We start from the raw sequence: 21,353 nt of genomic DNA on the forward strand, positions 1-21,353 counted from the left end.
AAGAATATCAATAACTTGTCGTGTGCCCTTGAGCATCAATAACAGCTGCACAATGACGTCCCATGCCGTTCACAAGTCGACTTATTGGCTGCTGAGGCATGGCATCCCACTCTTCTTAAGGGGGGGCCCTCAGGTCAATGAGATTTTGGGGTACAGAGTTTTGCCTCTACATGATGTCTCAGCTGATGCCATAGGTTTTCTATGGGATTCAGGTCAGGAGAAGGTGCAGGCTGCTCCATGCGAGATCCCCCACTCTCCAGCAGCTGTTCCCTAATGATACGACCTCCATGAGCTGGAGCATTGTCATCCATGAAGATGAAATTAGGCCTGTGCTGTTCATACAGAGGAACAATGACTGGATACATGATGTTATACAAGTACAAGTTCATCCTCAAATTTCACCCCCAAGCCATATATCCCTAAACTTTTTGTGACTAATAAGATCTACTGTTAAAAAAAACAAAAAAACACCACGTCAAAAACATAGAGGACTTTACGGCTTACAACTGCTGCTAGTGTCTTGGTGCTACATGGCAGAATACCTTCAGAGGTCTTGTGGAATCTTGCCTTGCCTTAAGTAATGAGTTGCCTGTCAGGGCTGCTCTGGAGGCAAGAGAGAGACCTCCGCAACACTAGACAGGTGGCTTTGATTGGATCATTAACCTTCTCACTGCTGAGTACATAGACAGTATATCAGGAAAGGAGCGGTGAGAAGGGGGAAGCTGCAAGTGACATCATGCCTCCCTCCGGAGGTTCAGTAACAATTCATGTTATTACCCCTACTGGCTATGACAGAGGATACGTTCACACTGTCACATTTACAGGAAGGGATTATTTCTTCTCCTATTAAAGACCTGTGGTCATGCCTGAAGAACTCGATAACTGGTATACACCAGGACGGACTTTATGAATATCAACACCAGTTTTAAAGGCCACCTTCTGCCCAAAAATGCTAAAAATTGGCGGGTTCAGTAGTAGGGGTGTTTCAGCCTGGCCGATTTAACAGAACACACACCGGAAATCTATTTTAATTTCATCTGGTATAGATGAGGGCAGCAAAGGTACCTGGGACCCCAGCTGCTTCATTCTCTCAGTGACAGCGGAGTCAGGCCTTAGTACCAAATTCTGTAAGTGTTATTGCAGCACTTGTCTCTTTCCCTAACCTCTAAAGACTGCTAATAAGGACTGTAAGGATGAATGTGGCGGCCAGCAGGTTGGCGATCAGGGTTACCCCTCTTTTCCCAATAAATGTGTATTCCGGAGGTAAATGCAGAACTTACAGGGCATTCATTGCACATCCTTTGGATGCATCAGAAATGCTCAGGAAAGCAATAACCTTTACCATGTAATACCAAAAGTAGGAATCACCGGCACTACTCTCTATTGATCTGTTGAAGCGCACATGTGCGCGAAATGGCCATCATGTTAACGCCGTGAAGGTGGTATGGCGTCTGCCCGCATGAGAAATGTCTTTATGGACTTTTAAACTGCACATCTTATGAATAAAGAAGAATTTTGCCAGGAATGGGTGAGTGCCCTCTTCTCTCTTTCTCTCCTGTATATTTACCATGTAATACTTCTGGGTCACCATGGCCGCACTGTATGCCTGCAGAAGGGAGGCAAGGAAATTTGGATAATATCCATAGGCATAATAATAGATCCGTCTGGGTCTGCTATATGCCACCAGGCAATCAAATTTTATGCATCTAAACACAGACATATCTTGTAGACAGTGTTCATATTCACACGCAGAAGATTTGTGCTCATTACGTTGGTGCAGATCTTTGTGATCAATGTGACCTTGGTGCAGATCTTTTAGGTACGCCCAAAGCTCATACACTGAATAGTCGCAGAACTTCACATTGCTGACATTTATCTGTCGCCGTATGGTGTATACCAATTAATAATTAACAACTTGGTAAATATACATAACAGTATATGGTGTGAACCTTTAGAGCCCTATGGCAGGGAAAGATTATCTTGCAAAAAATTGTTAAATTGTCCAAATTTAAGCGATAATTGTTCTATGTTGATGCGGGCAACAATCAAACGACTAACAAAAATTTGTTGGTATGTTGTTGACTGCATCTTTTGAGCTGGCCGTAAAATCATTGTTAACCATTTGCAAATCCATTGTTGATCGTTGATCAGAGAAAACGAAAAATGGCTTTATCTAATAGGACCTTTAAGGGGTGTTCACACCTGCAATTATTGAACAAAAAAAACAGGTTGTTTCCTTTAAATGGGGAAATATGATAAGTCTACATAGCTGCATATGTACTGCATCATAGCATCTCCCACTACAAAACAAGAAAACTTTTATTTCAATGGAAAATGGGCCACTTTCTTCCTTTACAACCACTAAAATAACTCTAAAACAGGGATGGTAAACCTTCGGCCCTCCAGCTGTTGCAAAACTACAATTCCCATTGTGCTCGGACAGCCAAAGCCAAATTTGTAGTTTTGCAGCAACTGGAGGGCCGAAGGTCCCCCATCCCTGCTCTAAAGGACTTCTTTTGGTCCAGTTTGTTGTTTGGTGAGACAGATCACTTTGGAGATGATGTCAGGGTTAGGACCTTGGTGGTAGTCATAGTGCCGAATGTGACTACTCCAGCAAGAAGTCTCCTAGTCATGGGACCTGACAGCCACTTTAAGAGGATGAATGCCTTCTATCTACAGACTATATAGCCTTACCATACAGAGATATTACACAACATTATGTTTATTTCAAGGAAGTATCTGGCAGCAACAGTAAGAAATATAACATCCCTAACACACAAACAACTGGGCTCTCACATAAGACGTGACACCGAGGAGACAGAGAGCAGACAGCTCCACCACTTCCCAGATCTGCTCCATGAAGGCGTTTTTCCACATTAACATCCTGATCTTAAACAGCTTCTATAGTCAATGGAATGGACGTGCAATAAAAACGTATTAGTAAAATCTAAACCAATAGAGACAGCAAGACGTAGGACAAGTTTAGGGCAAAGCCCTGTAAATGCAAAGTGGTGGAAAGTACATAACATATATAATAGCCATACAGAGCAATGTTAGGATCAGTATTAGCTATGCCTAGTAACAGTCATAGGAAACATCATTATCCCCCCCAGACATATAGTACAGTCCCTGACAGAAGTTCTGGCGCTTATCCATGTTGTGGAAACCAAAGCTGAGTTAAAATTCATCCATTGGTATTAGAAATGACTCATATGAAAGCTGAAACCCTCCCAAATTAGGTTTTTTTTTTTTACAAAAATAACTTCACTGCTCAAAATTTTGATAATTTAAAGGGGACCTGTCACCCCAGCTGCCAGGGGTGAAGCCCCTTATACTTAACCCCCTCTCTCAGTCTTGGTCCCGGACCCCGTCCCACCGCAAGCCGTGCGTGCGTTCACCAGAGATGAGTGCAACACCCATAGAGAATTACTGGAGCAGTCATTTTCTATGGGAGCCGGACTCATCTCTGGGGAGTGCGCGCACAGCTTCCGACGGGGATTTCTCAGCGGCAGGACGGTGTTCGGGACCGGGGGGTCGGGCGGGCTTCATCCCTGGCAGCCAGGGTGACAGGTCCCCTTTAATGAACACAGAAAGGTCATATTTTTGCCTCTAACAACCTGCCAAAAATCCACCCTGTGACCAAAGCCGGCGAATTTCAACATTTGCTCAAAGAAATGACATGTCTTTGGACAGACGATGGAATTTGCTGGCGTATAGTCTATGGGATGGGCAGGACTTCAAGCAGAGGGGCACAGTGGAATCTGGTTGAGGTCTCTGCACGTATTCCGGAGTATGCACATACCCTTACTGATACGTCACAAGTATCAATGTCATGTGTGTTACACCATTACACCAATGCAAATTAGATACAGGTCTCTACTGTGCATATAAACTAACATATTTCTTATACGGACTGATATACTGCCCCCAATCTATAACAGAATACACACATAGCAAGCAGTTCCATTTATAAACGTAGTAAACTGATAAAGATTATTTGTGATATATTTACAGTAGTATTAGCAGCAGACAACACCTACCTGCTAGTTATTGCAGACCCTTTAACATGTACAGATAAATCACTTAAGCAATGATTTTTTTTTTCCTTTTAAACGATTTTAGACAAGAAAATCATTGCTATGAAAGGTTGTCAATGCAATCGTAGGTGCGTTCATAAATATGGTCATAAATGCATTTGTGTACTTTTTCTGCGCTTTAATCAGCCCGTGTAAAAGGCCCTTAAAGGAGACGTTTTATTCATTCCTCTCAGTAGTGGAGAGCTGGTTATTAGAGGGGCTATGTATTAGTGGGAGTGGATTGCATAATGTGGGGTTTGGGCAGATGCAAAGCCTGTGCAAAATACATTATATCTGCTTCTTGTTCCAGTAAACACATATTTATATACAGTTGAGGTCATAAATTTACATACACTTAGGTGTATGTAACAACCACCTGTCATTCAGCAACACTCCAGTAAATGAGCTGCCACTACTATAATTTCTACATTACAGATCTCCACGTACTGCCAGAATAACCCAGAAATATATAAGGCTTTGCTATCAAATTTAAAACTTGCAAACTGAATGGTTAATACAATAAAACTCTGCCAAAGAGAGACAGAAAGATGGGCTGCTGAGAGGTTTCTGGCCTGATGACAGCAGCGGTGGGCACGTCAATATATGCAGGCTGCTGAGTGCAGATACAAGGCCCTGACTGATGTCACCCATTACCAGTTCACTACACCCAGCTACCACGCCACACATTGCATCATTCATGTAATAACACCGGCAGGCGACAACGTAATGTTTACACAAACTCAGTAGGCTACGCTTCTCAGCTCCATGCTTGCTTTTAAGATTGTGAACCCCTAGTATCTGTCATTAGAAGTTTTAACCACCTTTTATTTATTTACATAGTAAACACTACCTACCTCTTCCCCCGCTCATGAAGTGCCAGTCCACAGGCTCCGGGACCCCTGCCGGAAGACCCCCCCCCCCCCCCCCCCCCCCATTTCTGTTGATGTCATAATTTGGGGGAAAATGCCTGTACCAGCTGATGGATTGTGAGCTCATCCCATCAGTGGCTGGAGCAGTGGCCCGCCCCTGTGCAGGAGACACGGAGTGGCAATCCAGAACTAGAGGCATGGTGGGGAGTTTGTTATTTGTCCCCTGACATTTTTTTTTTTTTTAATTGCCAGACATCTCCATAAATTGGTTATCTAAATGTTTGCCAATTCCTTCACATATGACCAAGTAGTAACATTCACATTTATCAGCATCACAGGAGGACAACTCAACTGGATGTGCTTGTTAATGAAAAATGGAATCGCTCTCTATTCACATACATTTTACCTGAAACATCCAGATTAGATGTGTATATATAATATCTCTATCCACTGGGCATGTGCAAATCAAAATCTGCAGCCATAGATTTAATGTCCTTTTTCCCCTGCTTCCTGAGATGTTTCACGTCAGCAGGAGCTGTGCGCCCACCGGCTGGCTGTGGAGGCACAAAACGCCATCTGAAAAAGAGGAGAGCAGCCGGGACCAGAAGACCTCAGAGGAGCAGCAGCACCCTGTGGGGGATTGCATAGATTCCTTGCTGTTTTTACTTCAACAGGATACAGAACATTAGACATATCCAACCAAATGAGAAAGCACTGGCTGAGCAGGCTCTGGCTCTGGCTCTGCTGGATATGTCGGAACAGCGATCCAGCACTGGAAAGTTTAGTATCATTTTTAATGATACTAAACTTGCCCTGCTGTTTGAAAAAAAAAAAAATTGTTGTGAACAGACTTCCTCTTTAAATACTGTTATCCGAGGCTATGCTTTTAGGTCAGCCCATTCTGATGATGATGATGATGTAGATGTAGAGGGGGCAGGACCTAGACAAAATAACAGGGCGGGACACCACAGGCATTACGCTCCACCCCTACAGCACTGTGCACCAACAATAACATGCATTTTAGAGGAGAGACCACAAAGTAATCCTTTATATGGTAAGGTATGAAATGTCCAGAATATCACCTTAACCCCTTAAGGACCGGGGCAATTTTGATTTTTGCGTTTTCGCTTTCTTCTCCTTGTGCATAAAAGGCCATAGCAGCCTGTAAAAAATTAAAACCATTGTTTACAAATATATGTTCCTTAAAATCGCTCCATTCCCAGCCTTATAGCACTTTTATCCTTTGGTCTATGGGGCTGTGTGAGGTGCAATTTTTTGCGCCATGATGTGTTCTTTCTATCGGTACCTTGATTGCGCATATACGACTTTTTGATCGCTTTTTATTAACATTTTTCTGGATTTAATGCGACCAAAAATGCGCAATTTTGCACTTTGGGATTTTTTTGCGCTTACGCAGTTTACCGTGCGAGATCAGGAATTTGATAAATTAATAGTTCGGGCGATTACGCACGCGGCGATACCAAACATGTTTGTTTATTTCAGACTTTTATTAGGGGAGGGGGCTTTTTATTAATAACAACACTTTTTTTTTTTTACTTTTACACTTATACTAGAAGCCCCCCTGGAAAGGGAGTGACAATATCACTTTAAAGAGTCACTGTCGTATTTTTTTTTTTTTTTTGCAGAAATCAATAGTCCAGGCGATTTTAAGAAACTTTGTAATACAAATACCTCAGCCACTCAGTGAAGGAGGCGGAATCCGAGCGGACTTCAAACGGATCCCGCCTCCTTCACTGAGTGGCTGAGCGGCCCTGAGACGTAGCGTCTCGGGCGGCGTCAGACACCAGGAAGCGGCTGGGAACGGGGCACCGGAGCGCCGTGATGTGGGACCTGCCGCTGGAACCGGCAAGGTAAGTGGACGTCTTTTATTTCAGCCACCTCCTCCCCGGTCCCCCCAAAAAAGTGCCCCCACACTGGATAACCCCTTTAAAGCGAAACTAAGCATCTAACCTAAGCATCTAGCCAAAGCTAAAGCTTTGGCTGTCCAGGCATGATGGGAGTTGTACTTTGCAACAGCTGGAGAGCCAAGATTCCCTGCCTCAGCTGTAGCACTTGGGGGGCTGAGGATGACTAAGTTTCTTGCCTTGATCCTCTGCACCATTTTAGTGTAATTTGTAGTTTAATCCATATGTTAATGAGGCGATTTGGTGCACTGGGGGCAGGACTACCACTCTCAGTGCACTGATCCGCACTGGCTGGTCTACCCCTTCTACTAAATATTGGGGTGGCGCTCTGCAATGACGTCATTGTTGCAGAGCGCTAGATTGATATTTATTGGAAGGTGCAGGCCTGCCGGGGCGGATCAGTGCGGAGAGGGGTAGTCCTGCCCCCGTGCACCAAATCGCCTTATTAACATAAGGAATAAACTACAAATTAAACTTAAACGGTGCAGAGGATCGAGGTAAGAAATTTACCATCATCCTCAGTGCTTCATCCCCATGCACTATAGGGACATATGCTCTGGAGCATATTTTAAATCCACACTATGGTGGAAAAAAAAAAAGCAACACATCACTTCTTTGACACAGAGTCCACATGAATGGCTAGGACGTAAAGTAGACCCACTAAATGGTACTAACCCACAGCTGAATGCACAGTATATAGGGTGCAATTCCACGACAACCCCATGATTATACTTGCCTTGGCAGCAGCTACTTGACGCTAGTTGTCAAAGTTTACTGTCAACTTAAAAAAAAAAAAAAAAAAAAAAGAATACTATACAAAAGTGTGAAGAAAAATTATTATCTATCCTACACTGAAATTCTGGAACACACAGTATCAGAGTGAGAGGGTATCCAAACAAGAAAAGACTAGACAAGCACCTGACAAACACACAGCAGAGTCATTTGTGCCATGTCAGCTAGTCATTTACTACACAAGTCAAAGGAGGGAATTACTCTGGGGATTAAGGATAATGTATGTGTGAAAACAGGGCTGCTTACTCAAGTGCCCTTAACATGCCTCTATGAAGTAAATGCATAGCTATTTAACTATTTAATGGTGGTGCTGACAGGCCTCTATGATTAGCAGCCATTGTCTGGCTCCATCCGGCAAATCATTGCAGTATCAGCCTCAGTATTGATCTGTTTCACTCTGTCCCTGTGGTTTGTTCTAGGGCTAAACAAAGCAAAATGAGGAGAGAACAAATCCCTGACATGGAACCAATTCCACAGCCACCACTGACCCTGCCATTTCCATCGGGCTATGTTCACACAGTGTATTAACAACGGATGTTGTTTTATATGTTCCTGAGGCCGATACTACCATATTGGCTGCAGGAGCGTCTATTTATTTTATTTGGATTGCGGGCACATTTGGGTGTGCCTGCAATCCAAATCACCATTGAAGTCTATGCAATGTACGGCTGTCAGAACGGCCATACATTGTTTAAACAGAGCGTGAACAGCGTCCGTTATTCCTGCTCTAGCAATTAGTTGTGTGGCCATATTGAACGGCCGTTGTTCCCCTTAGACTTTATTGCACTCCATTATTTTAAAACAAGAATGGACATTGTTTTGATTGCCAATAACGGCTGTTTTTTTTTTTTTTTTTTGTCTTAAAAAATACACTGTGTGAACATGGCCTTAAAGCGACTCTGTATCCACAATCTGACCACCCCAAACCACTTGTACCTTCAGATAGCTGCTTTTAATCCAAGATCTGTCCTGGGGTCCGTTCTGCAGGTGATGCAGTTATTGTCCTAAAAAACAATTTTAAAACTGGCAGCTCCATGCCAAACGGCCGGGGCTTAGATTGTGTATGCATTAGGCCTCTCTGTCCCTCCTCCCCGCCCTCCTCATCATTAGGAATGCTCCAGGCAGATTGTTTCCCATTCATCAACTGTGTGAATACTGAACATGGGCTGGATCGTTAAGGCACCTATGCAATGTTCAGACAGGAGAAAATGTTTCAGTGGCATTCCTAATGATGAAGAGGGTGGGGAGGAGGGACGGAGGGGTGGTGCAAAGTTAGGGCACAGATACTCCTGTTAGGCATGGGGCTGCAAGTTTAAAAGTTGTTTTTTAGGACAATAACTGCATCACCTGCCGAACGGCCCCTAGGACAGATCTTAGATTAAAAGCAGCTATCCAAAGGTACAAGCGGTTTGGGGGAGGGGGGAGGTTCAGATTGTGGGTACAGAGTCACTTTAAAGTGTAATTCTTACATTATAACTAACATCGAGCGCCATATAGACACGTAGGTCTTGACTATTTTTAATGGCCTTGAGCAGCCATTAAGGGTAATCCATTTTAATAGCCAGTCTTCACCCTGTCTACCTGACCCCAACCAATGGCAAGGAGTAGTAGAGGGGAACGCACAAAATATAAAACTTTTTTCTCCCATATGTAATGAGTGGCACAGTCATTGCCTTCTATACCATTGCACATTACCGACCACAGACTACTCCTATAACCCAAGCTGAGGAGCACCAACAGCAAGGTGATCATATACACATGAAATCTATAGATGTGCTGGAATAATACTGGGAAGGAGCAGTAAATATAAGGTTATGAAAATCTACACACAGACATTGCACTGGCAAACATCTAAGAAAAACTAAATGTGTTCCGTGCTTCGAGAACAAAGTCTAGACATAGAATAACAGGCGGTAAATGAAAGGAAGATCAGATTTCTGCATCAGAGCTACAAAAATAAAAATGTTGGAATTCAGAGACTGCAGTATGGAAGACAGCAAGGCATGTAACAGGGGTGCTACCATTCTAAAAACTGCCAGATACAGTATATACTGTGGGATAGCAGTACATGCAAATCCAGCATTTAAAAGAATGGGGGCTAAAAAGCAATGGCACACACAAACACACAAACTCCTTCTGTTCGCTCCACCAGCTTTTTCTTTAGACTAAAGCCCCTATTACACGGGGCGACATAGAGGAGCAAACGAGCGATGTCAGTGCTCGTTTGCTCCTCGTTCCTAGCTCGCTGCTGCGGCTATTACACGTTATGGCAGCGAGCGGGTAAGTTCAGGGGGGGGGCTGCCTAGGTGATCGCTAGATTGTCCGGGCAGCCCATAGCGTATAGCAGCAGTCCGCTGCCACCGGGAGGGCTGCTATCCCAGTCTTTGTCTTTCAAACGACAGCGACGATCAGCCGACATTGTTCATGTCGGCTGATCGTTGCCTTCTATTACACAGGACGATTATTGGCCGATAATCGTTACATGTAATAGAGCCTTAAGGCCGTATTCATACATGGTCCGGAAGCTTTTGTAATGGATGAAAAGTTCAGTCCGTGATAAACAGTCAGCTTATGGACTGTATATAACAGATGTGTGAATGCGGCAGAAATCAGTTTTATACTAAGGTGTGTAGGGGCTCACCTTGAAGTTATATGCAATAATAAATGAATGGAGTGCTTGCCTCATCTGTGCGGCCATACCTACCTGTGTTCCATTTATTCTCTATGGGGCTGCTGAACATTGAGCACTGAGCTTAGTGGGATACCAGCAGTCATATCCCCAGCAATCAGCTTGTTATTTGATAACTTTTTTGTGTCACTGTGCTCCTGTAATTAAAAGATGCCGCTTTGCTCTCATACCCTGCTGATCTGTGCTACTGTGCCCCCCCCCCCCAACCCTAAACCATTGCTTCCCAATCTGTGGTTCTCTACAAGTTGCAAAACTACAGCTTCCTTCATACCCTGACAACAGGACGGGAATGGAGTTTTGCAAGAATAGAGAGCCATAGATTTGGAAACACTGATCCTAAATGAGCTGCCAGCCTGTAAATACCCACCTGCCCCAGCACAGGTCTGACCCTGTAAATGCAGGCAGCACCACTCTCGCCTGCATCAGACTGAGCCCTCTTTTTCCCTGCATGATGCGCAGTGATGAGAGCCACTCTAAAGCAACACAGTACAGTACAAACAGAAAGACAGGACTGGTTGTGACAGCGACACACTCATACAGGAGCAGACACTAGAGGCTGCATTGTCTTCTCCTGAGTGAGAGGCTGCTTATATTACTATTGGGAGATGAACCCTGCTACTACTACAACCAGCAGATGAAAGGGGACTGAGCTCTGACTATAACACTGGATTAGTACAAAAGTACTTTAACATTTTTAAAAGGCATTTCCATCGTTTCCTTTCAAAGCTTTTTATGTGCAAGCCTAGGGCATAGACACTGTAGGCCACGCCAATTTGACACAGGGCTGCAACATTTAAAAGTTGTTTTTTAGGACAATAACTGCATCATCTGCCGAACGGAGCCCAGGACAGATCTTGGATTATAAGCAGCTATCTGACGGTAAAACCGGTTTGAGGGGGTCAGATTGAGCCCGCTTTAAATCAATGCAGTACATAGGTACTGCATTGATCTCTATGTAAAATCAGCTAAGTGCACACTGGTAATAAAAAATCCCATAATAAAAGTTTAAAACACCCCGCTTTTCCCTTTTTATAATTAAATAAAACATATTTAGTATCGCCCGAACCATTAAATTATGGCATTCCTGATCTCACACAGTAAAGGGTATATAGTGCAAAAAATGCCAAATACCCAAGTTACATATACACAAGCTAACAATAGAAAGTACAAACCGTGGTGCAAAAAAATGACACCTCACATAAAAAAATGTTATACAGGTTGCCTATCGTTGTAATGGTACTGACATGAGGAACATAGATAACATGTCAGTTTTACCATAGGGCAAATGGCGTAAACATGACCCATGAGAAAATTTATGTTTTGGTTTTTTTCAGTTTTTCCGGCCTCGCAGCATAATTATTGGAAAAATGAAGTGTCATTGCAAAGTAAAATTGGTCTCATAAAAATTAGACCTCATGAGGGTCTGTAGGTGAAAAAATGCAAGCGCTATAGTCTTATAAACACGAGTACAAAACAAAAGTGCAAAAATGAAAAGTGGCCCAGGAAATAAGGGTTAAATATTGCTTTCCAATTTCATTGTGTATAGCAGTCATATGCTCTAGCTCTATAATATCACCAGATAACTATATCTACACAACATAAAAAAAGAACCCCCCCCCCCCCCCCCCCCCCCCCCCCCCCCCGTACACCAAAGGCAAAGTGGCTGGAATCACAAGTATTCTGGTAAAATATTTAGCAAAAAACAGGATTCAAAAAACCTATTCCTGAACTCAAACGTGCCACATCTGAACAAGGCTTCTGAACCTATATTACAACCTCAAATCCCAGCCCATCTGTGGGTTTAAAGGGGTACTCCGGGCCGGTGGGTATTTTTGAGGATCACTGGGGAGGGGGTGGAAATTGAAGCCGGAGGTCACTTACCACCCCCGTTCCAACGCCGGTGCCCAGATCGCGCTGCCCAGTACTCCCGTCCTGCGGCCGCTTCCTTGTCAGAGCTGCGGCCTAGGTGGGACCCCGATACGGCCGCTAATTGATAAATATATATAACCACAACGTATACATTATGTGTGAACATATCCTTACAATTAGAGGTGAGTGAATTCCTATCTGCATTATGCTCATCCGGCTGCTGGGAAAGATGGATCCAGTCCTGGGAAACTTAAAGAAGTTTGCTATGGTGGTGTTACTGAGCTAAGACTATCATTTGTGAATACAGCTCTCCAGCCATGACATCAGACCCAGATGGACCTCCAGCTCCAGCCATGACATCATATCTAGCCTGACTCCCAACAGCTCTATAGAATTTGTATATGACAGTGAATTAATTGCAGCAAAGCTGTCTTCTTATATACTACAGAGGTTTAGGCATCATACAAGGCTTTTAGGAATATGGGAGTCACTGCAGTGTTTTGGGGTTACCTACAGTTCATGACTGTCTTTATTCTTGTGATTCCATTATTCATATGGGTGACTTGTATTTGCACTGAGCTGTGGCACGGGTTACTGCTGTGTTTTGTGCTATACCACTGTCCCAACTAAGGCTGGATTCACACTACGTTTTTGCATCCGTTTCAAGTTAACATGGTCCACCACGTTTTCGTGTATGTCAAAAATGTACAAAAAAATTGATCCGTTTTGATCCTTCTCTCTTAGTAAGTAAATAGAAAACAGATCCTGCAGGCTGGTAAACAACTGCTTCTGTTTTTTCCCCATAAAATGGATACATTAAACAATTGGCAAAAACACAGTGTGGCCCAAGCCTTAGATTTCCTGGTACCTGGGTGCATAGTAAGGGCCTCTGCCACCCTGGACCCCTTCCTAGAAGCACACATTTTTTTCTAGGTCTCTCCAGGTGGTGGCAACTAAGTTTAGAAAAGACAGAAAAAAAAGTGACAGGAAGGGTTGTCAGATGAGTGAGAGACTGAGACACATGAGATGCCACCAATCCAGGAGAGGCCTAAGAAATCTGTGTGAGACCTGCCCTACCCCAGCAGATTCAGCTGATGCCCCTTGTAGGGGGGTGGGGGGGGGGGTATAAGGGCAGCTCAGCACTATTCACATGACAGCCTGCCTGCTGTCCATGTTGCAGTACAGGGCACAGAAACCCCTGCACCTCCAGCTGTAAGACCCCACTATGGCTCCCAGCCCCACACCTCCTGCTGTAAGACCCCACTATGGCTCCCAGCCCCACACCTCCTGCTGTAAGACCCCACTATGGCTCCCAGCCCTGCACCTCCTGCTGTAAGACCCCACTATGGCTCCCTGCACCTCCAGCTGTAAGACCCCACTATGGCTCCCAGCCCCACACCTCCTGCTGTAAGACCCCACTATGGCTCCCAGCCCTGCACCTCCTGCTGTAAGACTCCACTATGGCTCCCAGCCCTGCACCTCCTGCTGTAAGACCCCACTACGGCTCCCAGCCCTGCACCTCCTGCTGTAAGACCAAACTATAGCTCCGTGCACCTCCTGCTGTAAGACCCCTCTATGGCTCCCTGCACCTCCTGCTGTAAGACCCCACTATGGCTCCCAGCCCTGCACCTCCTGCTGTAAGACCCCACTATAGCTCCGTGCACCTCCTGCTGTAAGACCCCACTATGGCTCTCAGCCCTGCACCTCCAGCTGTAAGACCCCACTATGGCTCTCAGCCCTGCACCTCCAGCTGTAAGACCCCACCACTATGGCTTTGAGCCCCACACCTCCTGCTGTAAGACCCCACTATGGCTCCCAGCCCCGCACCTCCTGCTGTAAGACCCCACTATGGCTCCCAGCCCTGCACCTCCTGCTGTAAGACCCCACTATAGCTCCCTGCCCTGCACCTCCTGCTGTAAGACCCCACTATGGCTCCCTGCCCCTCCTGCTGTAAGACCCCACTATGGCTCCCTGCCCCTCCTGCTGTAAGACCCCACTATGGCTCCCTGCCTTGCACCTCCTGCTGTAAGACCCCACTATGGCTCCCTGCCTTGCACCTCCTGCTGTAAGACCCCACTATGGCTCCCTGCCCTGCACCTCCTGCTGTAAGACCCCACTATGGCTCCCTGCCCCTCCTGCTGTAAGACCCCACTATGGCTCCCTGCCCCTCCTGCTGTAAGACCCCACTATAGCTCCGTGCACCTCCTGCTGTAAGACCCCACTATGGCTCCCAGCCCTGCACCTCCTGCTGTAAGACCCCACTATGGCTCCCTGCACCTCCTGCTGTAAGACCCCACTATGGCTCCCTGCACCTCCAGCTGTAAGACCCCACTATGGCTCCCAGCCCCACACCTCCTGCTGTAAGACCCCACTATGGCTCCCAGCCCTGCACCTCCTGCTGTAAGACTCCACTATGGCTCCCAGCCCTGCACCTCCTGCTGTAAGACCCCACTACGGCTCCCAGCCCTGCACCTCCTGCTGTAAGACCAAACTATAGCTCCGTGCACCTCCTGCTGTAAGACCCCTCTATGGCTCCCTGCACCTCCTGCTGTAAGACCCCACTATGGCTCCCAGCCCTGCACCTCCTGCTGTAAGACCCCACTATAGCTCCGTGCACCTCCTGCTGTAAGACCCCACTATGGCTCTCAGCCCTGCACCTCCAGCTGTAAGACCCCACTATGGCTCTCAGCCCTGCACCTCCAGCTGTAAGACCCCACCACTATGGCTTTGAGCCCCACACCTCCTGCTGTAAGACCCCACTATGGCTCCCAGCCCCGCACCTCCTGCTGTAAGACCCCACTATGGCTCCCAGCCCTGCACCTCCTGCTGTAAGACCCCACTATAGCTCCCTGCCCTGCACCTCCTGCTGTAAGACCCCACTATGGCTCCCTGCCCCTCCTGCTGTAAGACCCCACTATGGCTCCCTGCCCCTCCTGCTGTAAGACCCCACTATGGCTCCCTGCCTTGCACCTCCTGCTGTAAGACCCCACTATGGCTCCCTGCCCTGCACCTCCTGCTGTAAGACCCCACTATGGCTCCCTGCCCCTCCTGCTGTAAGACCCCACTATGGCTCCCTGCCCCTCCTGCTGTAAGACCCCACTATAGCTCCGTGCACCTCCTGCTGTAAGACCCCACTATGGCTCCCAGCCCTGCACCTCCTGCTGTAAGACCCCACTATGGCTCCCTGCACCTCCTGCTGTAAGACCCCACTATGGCTCCCTGCACCTCCTGCTGTAAGACCCCACTATAGCTCCGTGCACCTCCTGCTGTAAGACCCCACTATGGCTCCCAGCCCTGCACCTCCTGCTGTAAGACCCCACTATGGCTCCCTGCACCTCCTGCTGTAAGACCCCAACTATGGCTCCCTGCACCTACTGCTGTAAGACCCCACTATGGCTCCCTGCACCTACTGCTGTAAGACCCCACTATGGCTCCCAGCCCAGCACCTCCTGCTGTAAGACCCCACTATGGCTCCCAGCCCAGCACCTCCTGCTGTAAGACCCCACTATGGCTCTGAGCCCCTCCTGCTGTAAGACCCCACTATAGCTCCCTGCACCTCCTGCTGTAAGACACCACTATGGCTCCCAGCCCTGCACCTCCTGCTGTAAGACCCCACTATAGCTCCCTGCACCTCCTGCTGTAAGACCCCACTATGGCTCCCTGCACCGCCTGCTGTAAGACCCCACTATGGCTCCCAGCCCCTCCTGCTGTAAGACCCCACTATGGCTCCCTGCACCTCCTGCTGTAAGACACCACTATGGCTCCCTGCACCTCCTGCTGTAAGACCCCACTATGGCTCCCTGCACCTCCTGCTGTAAGACCCCACTATGGCTCCCAGCCCTGCACCTCCTGCTGTAAGACACCACTATGGCTCCCTGCACCTCCTGCTGTAAGACCCCACTATGGCTCCCTGCCCCTCCTGCTGTAAGACCCCACTATAGCTCCGTGCACCTCCTGCTGTAAGACCCCACTATGGCTCCCAGCCCTGCACCTCCTGCTGTAAGACCGCACTATGGCTCCCTGCACCTCCTGCTGTAAGACCCCACTATGGCTCCCTGCACCTCCTGCTGTAAGACCCCACTATAGCTCCGTGCACCTCCTGCTGTAAGACCCCAACTATGGCTCCCTGCACCTACTGCTGTAAGACCCCACTATGGCTCCCTGCACCTACTGCTGTAAGACCCCACTATGGCTCCCAGCCCAGCACCTCCTGCTGTAAGACCCCACTATGGCTCCCAGCCCAGCACCTCCTGCTGTAAGACCCCACTATGGCTCTGAGCCCCTCCTGCTGTAAGACCCCACTATAGCTCCCTGCACCTCCTGCTGTAAGACACCACTATGGCTCCCAGCCCCTCCTGCTGTAAGACCCCACTATGGCTCCCAGCCCCTCCTGCTGTAAGACCCCACTATGGCTCCCTGCACCTCCTGCTGTAAGACACCACTATGGCTCCCAGCCCTGCACCTCCTGCTGTAAGACCCCACTATAGCTCCCTGCACCTCCTGCTGTAAGACCCCACTATGGCTCCCAGCCCTGCACCTCCTGCTGTAAGACCCCACTATAGCTCCCTGCACCTCCTGCTGTAAGACCCCACTATGGCTCCCAGCCCCTCCTGCTGTAAGACCCCACTATGGCTCCCTGCACCTCCTGCTGTAAGACACCACTATGGCTCCCTGCACCTCCTGCTGTAAGACCCCTCTATGGCTCCGTGCACCTCCTGCTGTAAGACCCCACTATGGCCCCCAGGACTGGAGGATAGGGGGCGGAGACCCACAGAACTATATGACAGCTGAGGTTTGTGGCCAGAAGGGGGCGTGGTGACATGTCACAGGGGATGTGCTCCTGGTGCCCTGCCTGCTCTCTATACAGGTGAGCCCCCCACAGGCCGGACAGCAGACTGCAGGGCTCCGCCAGCTGGGCCAGGCATGCTGGGATCTGTAGTGTATCACAGCTGCTGCCCCCTGTTGCTGAGCACTGCAGGAGGTGGATCCACCTGTACACACCTGAAGTCCGGCATCTCCCTGCACAGCGCCCCCCATCACACCCCAGCAGAGCCGCCACCGCAGCCCGCACCTCCCCGCCCGGCTCCCGGGACTCACCATCGTACAGATCGAGGCGATCTTACGGACGGTCATCAGTACGTCCATCCGCCCTCCTCCACCGTCGCCATGATGAACCGGAGCTCGGCCCTTGACAGCCGCAGCGGGGTCACCGGGAAAGCGCTCCGCCCGCTGCTGTGCTACATTGAAAACGTGCCGACCGGAAACATGGAGAGCGGATGCGAGTTCCTTGTACAGACGTTCCGTACAACGACCGCGGCGATTGCTCTGCGACCAGCGTATAACGTTATGTCACGGCAGTGTGTGGCGAGCAGCAAGCGACTACACGGGTGACTATCGGGCGCCTTTGAGGGCTACAGTCGGGTGTAGACAAGCGCTGCCGTGACGTAGGAGTCATGTGGTATCTGCTGGTCACGTGACTCTGTACTTTGCTTGTTCCGCACTCCTAGAAGGAGTTGGTTCTACAGCCGGGAAGAGTTCTGCTGTGGAGGGGAGGCCTGGCGTGATAGAGGGGCCCCTGGACCGTATAGGGGGGGGCCTGATAGAGGGGCCCCTGGACCGTATAGGGGGGGCGTGATAGAGGGGCTTCTGGACCGTATAGTGGGGGGGCCTGATAGAGGGGCCCCTGGACCGTATAGGGGGGGTGTGATAGAGGGGCCCCTGGACCGTATAGGGGGGGCGTGATAGAGGGGCCCCTGGACCGTATAGGGGGGGTGTGATAGAGGGGCTCCTGTACCATATAGGGGGGGCGTGATAGAGGGGCTCCTGTACCTTATGGGGGGGCGTGATAGAGGGGCCCCTGGACCGTATAGGGGGGGCGTGATAGAGGGGCTCCTGTACCATATAGGGGGGCGTGATAGAGGGGCGCCTGGACCTTATAGGGGGGGGGTGTGATAGAGGGGCTCCTGTACCGTATAGGAGCAGGGTGATAGAGGGGCTCCTGTACCTTATAGAGGCGGGGTAATAGAGGGGCGCCTGTACCGTATAGGGGCGGGGTGATAGAGGGGCTCCTGTACCGTATAGAGGCGGGGTGATAGAGAGGCTCCTGTACCATATAGAGGCGGGGTAATAGAGGGGCTCCTGTACCTTATAGGGGGGGTGTGATAGAGGAGCTTCTGTACCTTATAGAGACAGAGTGATAGAGGGGCTCCTGTACCGTATAGGGGAGGGGGTGATAGAGAGGCTCCTGTACCTTATAGAGGCGGGGTGATAGAGGGGCTCCTGTACCTTATAGGGGGGGTGTGATAGAGGGGCTCCTGTACCTTATAGAGGCGGGGTGATAGAGGGGCTCCTGTACCATATTGGAGCGGGGTGATAGAGGGGCTCCTGTACCTTATAGGGGAGGGGTGATAGAGGGGCTCCTGTACCTTATAGGGGGGGGGGGGCGTGATAGAGGGGCTCCTGTAACTTATAGAGGCGGGGTGATAGAGGGGCTCCTGTACCTTATAGAGGCGGGGTGATAGAGGGGATCCTGTACCTTATAGAGGCGGGGTGATAGAGGGGATCCTGTATCTTATAGAGGCGTGGGTGATAGAGGGGCTCCTGTATCGTATGGTGAGGGGTGATAGAGTAACTCTTGTACCATATGGTGAGAGATGATAGAGTAACTCCTGTATCGTATGGGGAGGGGTGATAGAGGAACTTCTGTACCGTATATATAGAAGAGAAGGGCTCCTGTATAGGGGAGGGGTGATAGAAGGGCTCCTGTATCGTATGGTGAGGGGTGATAGAGTAACTCTTGTACGATATGGTGAGAGATGATAGAGTAACTCCTGTATCGTATGGGGAGGGGTGATAGAGGAGCTCCTGTACCTTATAGAGGAGGGGTGATAGAGGAACCTCTGTATCGTATAGGGAAAGAGGCAAAAGAAGGGCTCCTGTAATGTATAGGGGAGAGGTGATAGAGTGGCTCCTGTACCAAATAGGAGAGGGAGCGATAGAGGAGCTCCTGTACCGTAGAAAGGAGGGGTGATAGAGGGCTACTTTACCTGCTGATAGCCCTAGTGCGTACTGTTTGTCGTGAAATCCTTTGCCCAGTAGGGCCATTAGGAGCACTTGGAGCGGAGCTGCCACCTCCCGCGCACAAATCTGCCCCCGGCCAACTCACCCCTTCTAATGATTATCAATGGGATGGGCTAGATCAGTGCTCGGGGAGCACTTTTATCCCCAGTGCTCCTAAGATTTCACAAGAAACCGCACGGGATGAAAGTAAGAGACATACCTTCATCCTCAGCGCCCCATGCGCACTACGGAGCTATCAGCATTAGCATTTTGTCTAATCTGCTGATAGTTCCCCTTTAAAACAAATAAGGACTTACAGACTTTAATCGGTTGAATGTAGCCTACCAGTCACTACGTTTGAACTAATGCAAATATTGAATAGTGAATAAATATAATGCATGTGGAAGGTCTTCCAACCTTTTCACATTTTTCACAATTTATGTGGCGGCCTTGTGCAAAAATGACCCCTCCCCCCATTATTCTGCTCCTAAAGGGGTCATCCACCTAAGAGCAATAAAAAGAAAGGCTACCCTGCAACCAAAGTGTATATACATGGTGGTTATCCAGAATATATGACTGCTTGAAGTGAATGTACCATTAGGCCCAGGCTGAAGCACTGGAGGCGGACTGGCCCACCCCCAGTGGGAGGAAACCCTCCCACTGGGGGTAGGGCGGCCCGCCTCCAGTGCTTGAGCCCGGGCCTTATGGTACATTTACTTTAAGGACATTCACAGAGTTGTACCTAAGCCATGCCTTAGTTGTCCTGTCTGTGTGCTTAGTGTTATTTTCTTGTTGGCTGGCAAGGCTTCAGCCAAGTCTGAGGTGCAGAGTCCTCTCGAGCAGTTTTTTCACTAAATGGATATATAACATAAGAAAATATCAGCACCACCACTGACCTCAGGTTGTGTGTGGTATTACAACTTGGCTGCATTTACTTTCATGGAGCTGCAATACCACACACAAACTCAGGACAATAGTGGGGCTGTTTATGGAAAAAGCAGCTGTGTTTTTCTAACCCTGGAAAACCCATTTAAAGGGGTAGTGCGGTGCTCAGAAATTATTCACAGAATAACACACATTACAAAGTTATACAACTTTGTAATGTGTGTTATGTCTGTGAATCGCCCCGTTCCCCGTGTCCCACCACCCCCACCCATGTACCCGGAAGTGTGGTGGATTATACATTACCTGATCCGTGTCGAGGGCCGTCCGCCATCTTGTGCCAAACGTCATCTTCGGACGCTGCCGCCCGTCCCCCCTCCGCCACGTCACAACTGTGCTCAGCCGCGATTGGCTGAGCACAGTTATGCTCAGCCAATCGCGGCTGAGCATCGGATGACGCTGCAGAGGGCGGCCGACATTTGGGACAGTCGGAGCTGTTCGCAGTCCGCCCGAAGACGTCACTCGCTGAAGATCGGAGACGGGTGTCGACACGTGACAGGTATGTATAGCACACCACACTTCCAGGTACACGGGTGGGGGTGGTGGGACACGGGGAAGGGGGCCATTCACAGACATAACATACATTACAAAGTTGTATAACTTTGTAATGTGTGTTAGTCTGTGAATAATTCTTTACCGCCACACTACCCCTTTAAAAATATATCTGTACTTTGCTCTGTTAACCTTTCCCTCAACCCTGACCAGCCAGTGATGGTATCGGGCAGGTGATGAGCAAAGCCTGGTTTCCGACACACATGAAATTTCGAATTAGGCCAAAAAGGTTTCCTCAGACCAAAAAATCATGTTTCTCAGTCTGAGAGTTCTTTTGGTGATTTTTTTGCAAACTTTCATGTGTCTGTTCTGAACTTCTTTCTGGCCATAAATCCGGGATTGGTGGAGTGCTGCAGTGATAGCTGACCCTCTGGATATTTCTCCCATTTTCACACAGCATCTTTAGAGCTCAGCCAGAGTGACCATTGGGTTCTTTTTCCCTATTACACGGAACGATTATCAGTCGTAAGGGTCCGTTTACACACACAGATTATCTGACAGATATCTGACAGATTTTTGCAGCCAGGAATGGACTATAAACAGGGAACAGATCATAAAGAGAAGACTGAGATTTTTCTTT

General features: G+C 48.4%; 1 protein-coding gene across 1 annotated transcript in view; it reads right to left on the reverse strand.

The window, feature by feature from the left end:
• The window catches only part of LOC138802838 (ubiquitin carboxyl-terminal hydrolase 12-like), a 44,568-nt gene extending 26,930 nt beyond the window's left edge, over positions 1-17,638 (reverse strand). The window contains exon 1 of the mRNA XM_069986535.1: positions 17,318-17,638. Within this exon, the coding sequence (XP_069842636.1) occupies positions 17,318-17,365 (48 nt within the window). The 5' untranslated portion in view covers positions 17,366-17,638. The remainder of the gene's footprint in view (positions 1-17,317) is intronic.
• Positions 17,639-21,353: the final 3,715 nt, after the last annotated feature.

This window comes from Dendropsophus ebraccatus, chromosome 10 (genome assembly GCF_027789765.1).
Source record: "Dendropsophus ebraccatus isolate aDenEbr1 chromosome 10, aDenEbr1.pat, whole genome shotgun sequence".
Taxonomy (NCBI): Eukaryota; Metazoa; Chordata; class Amphibia; order Anura; family Hylidae; genus Dendropsophus; species Dendropsophus ebraccatus.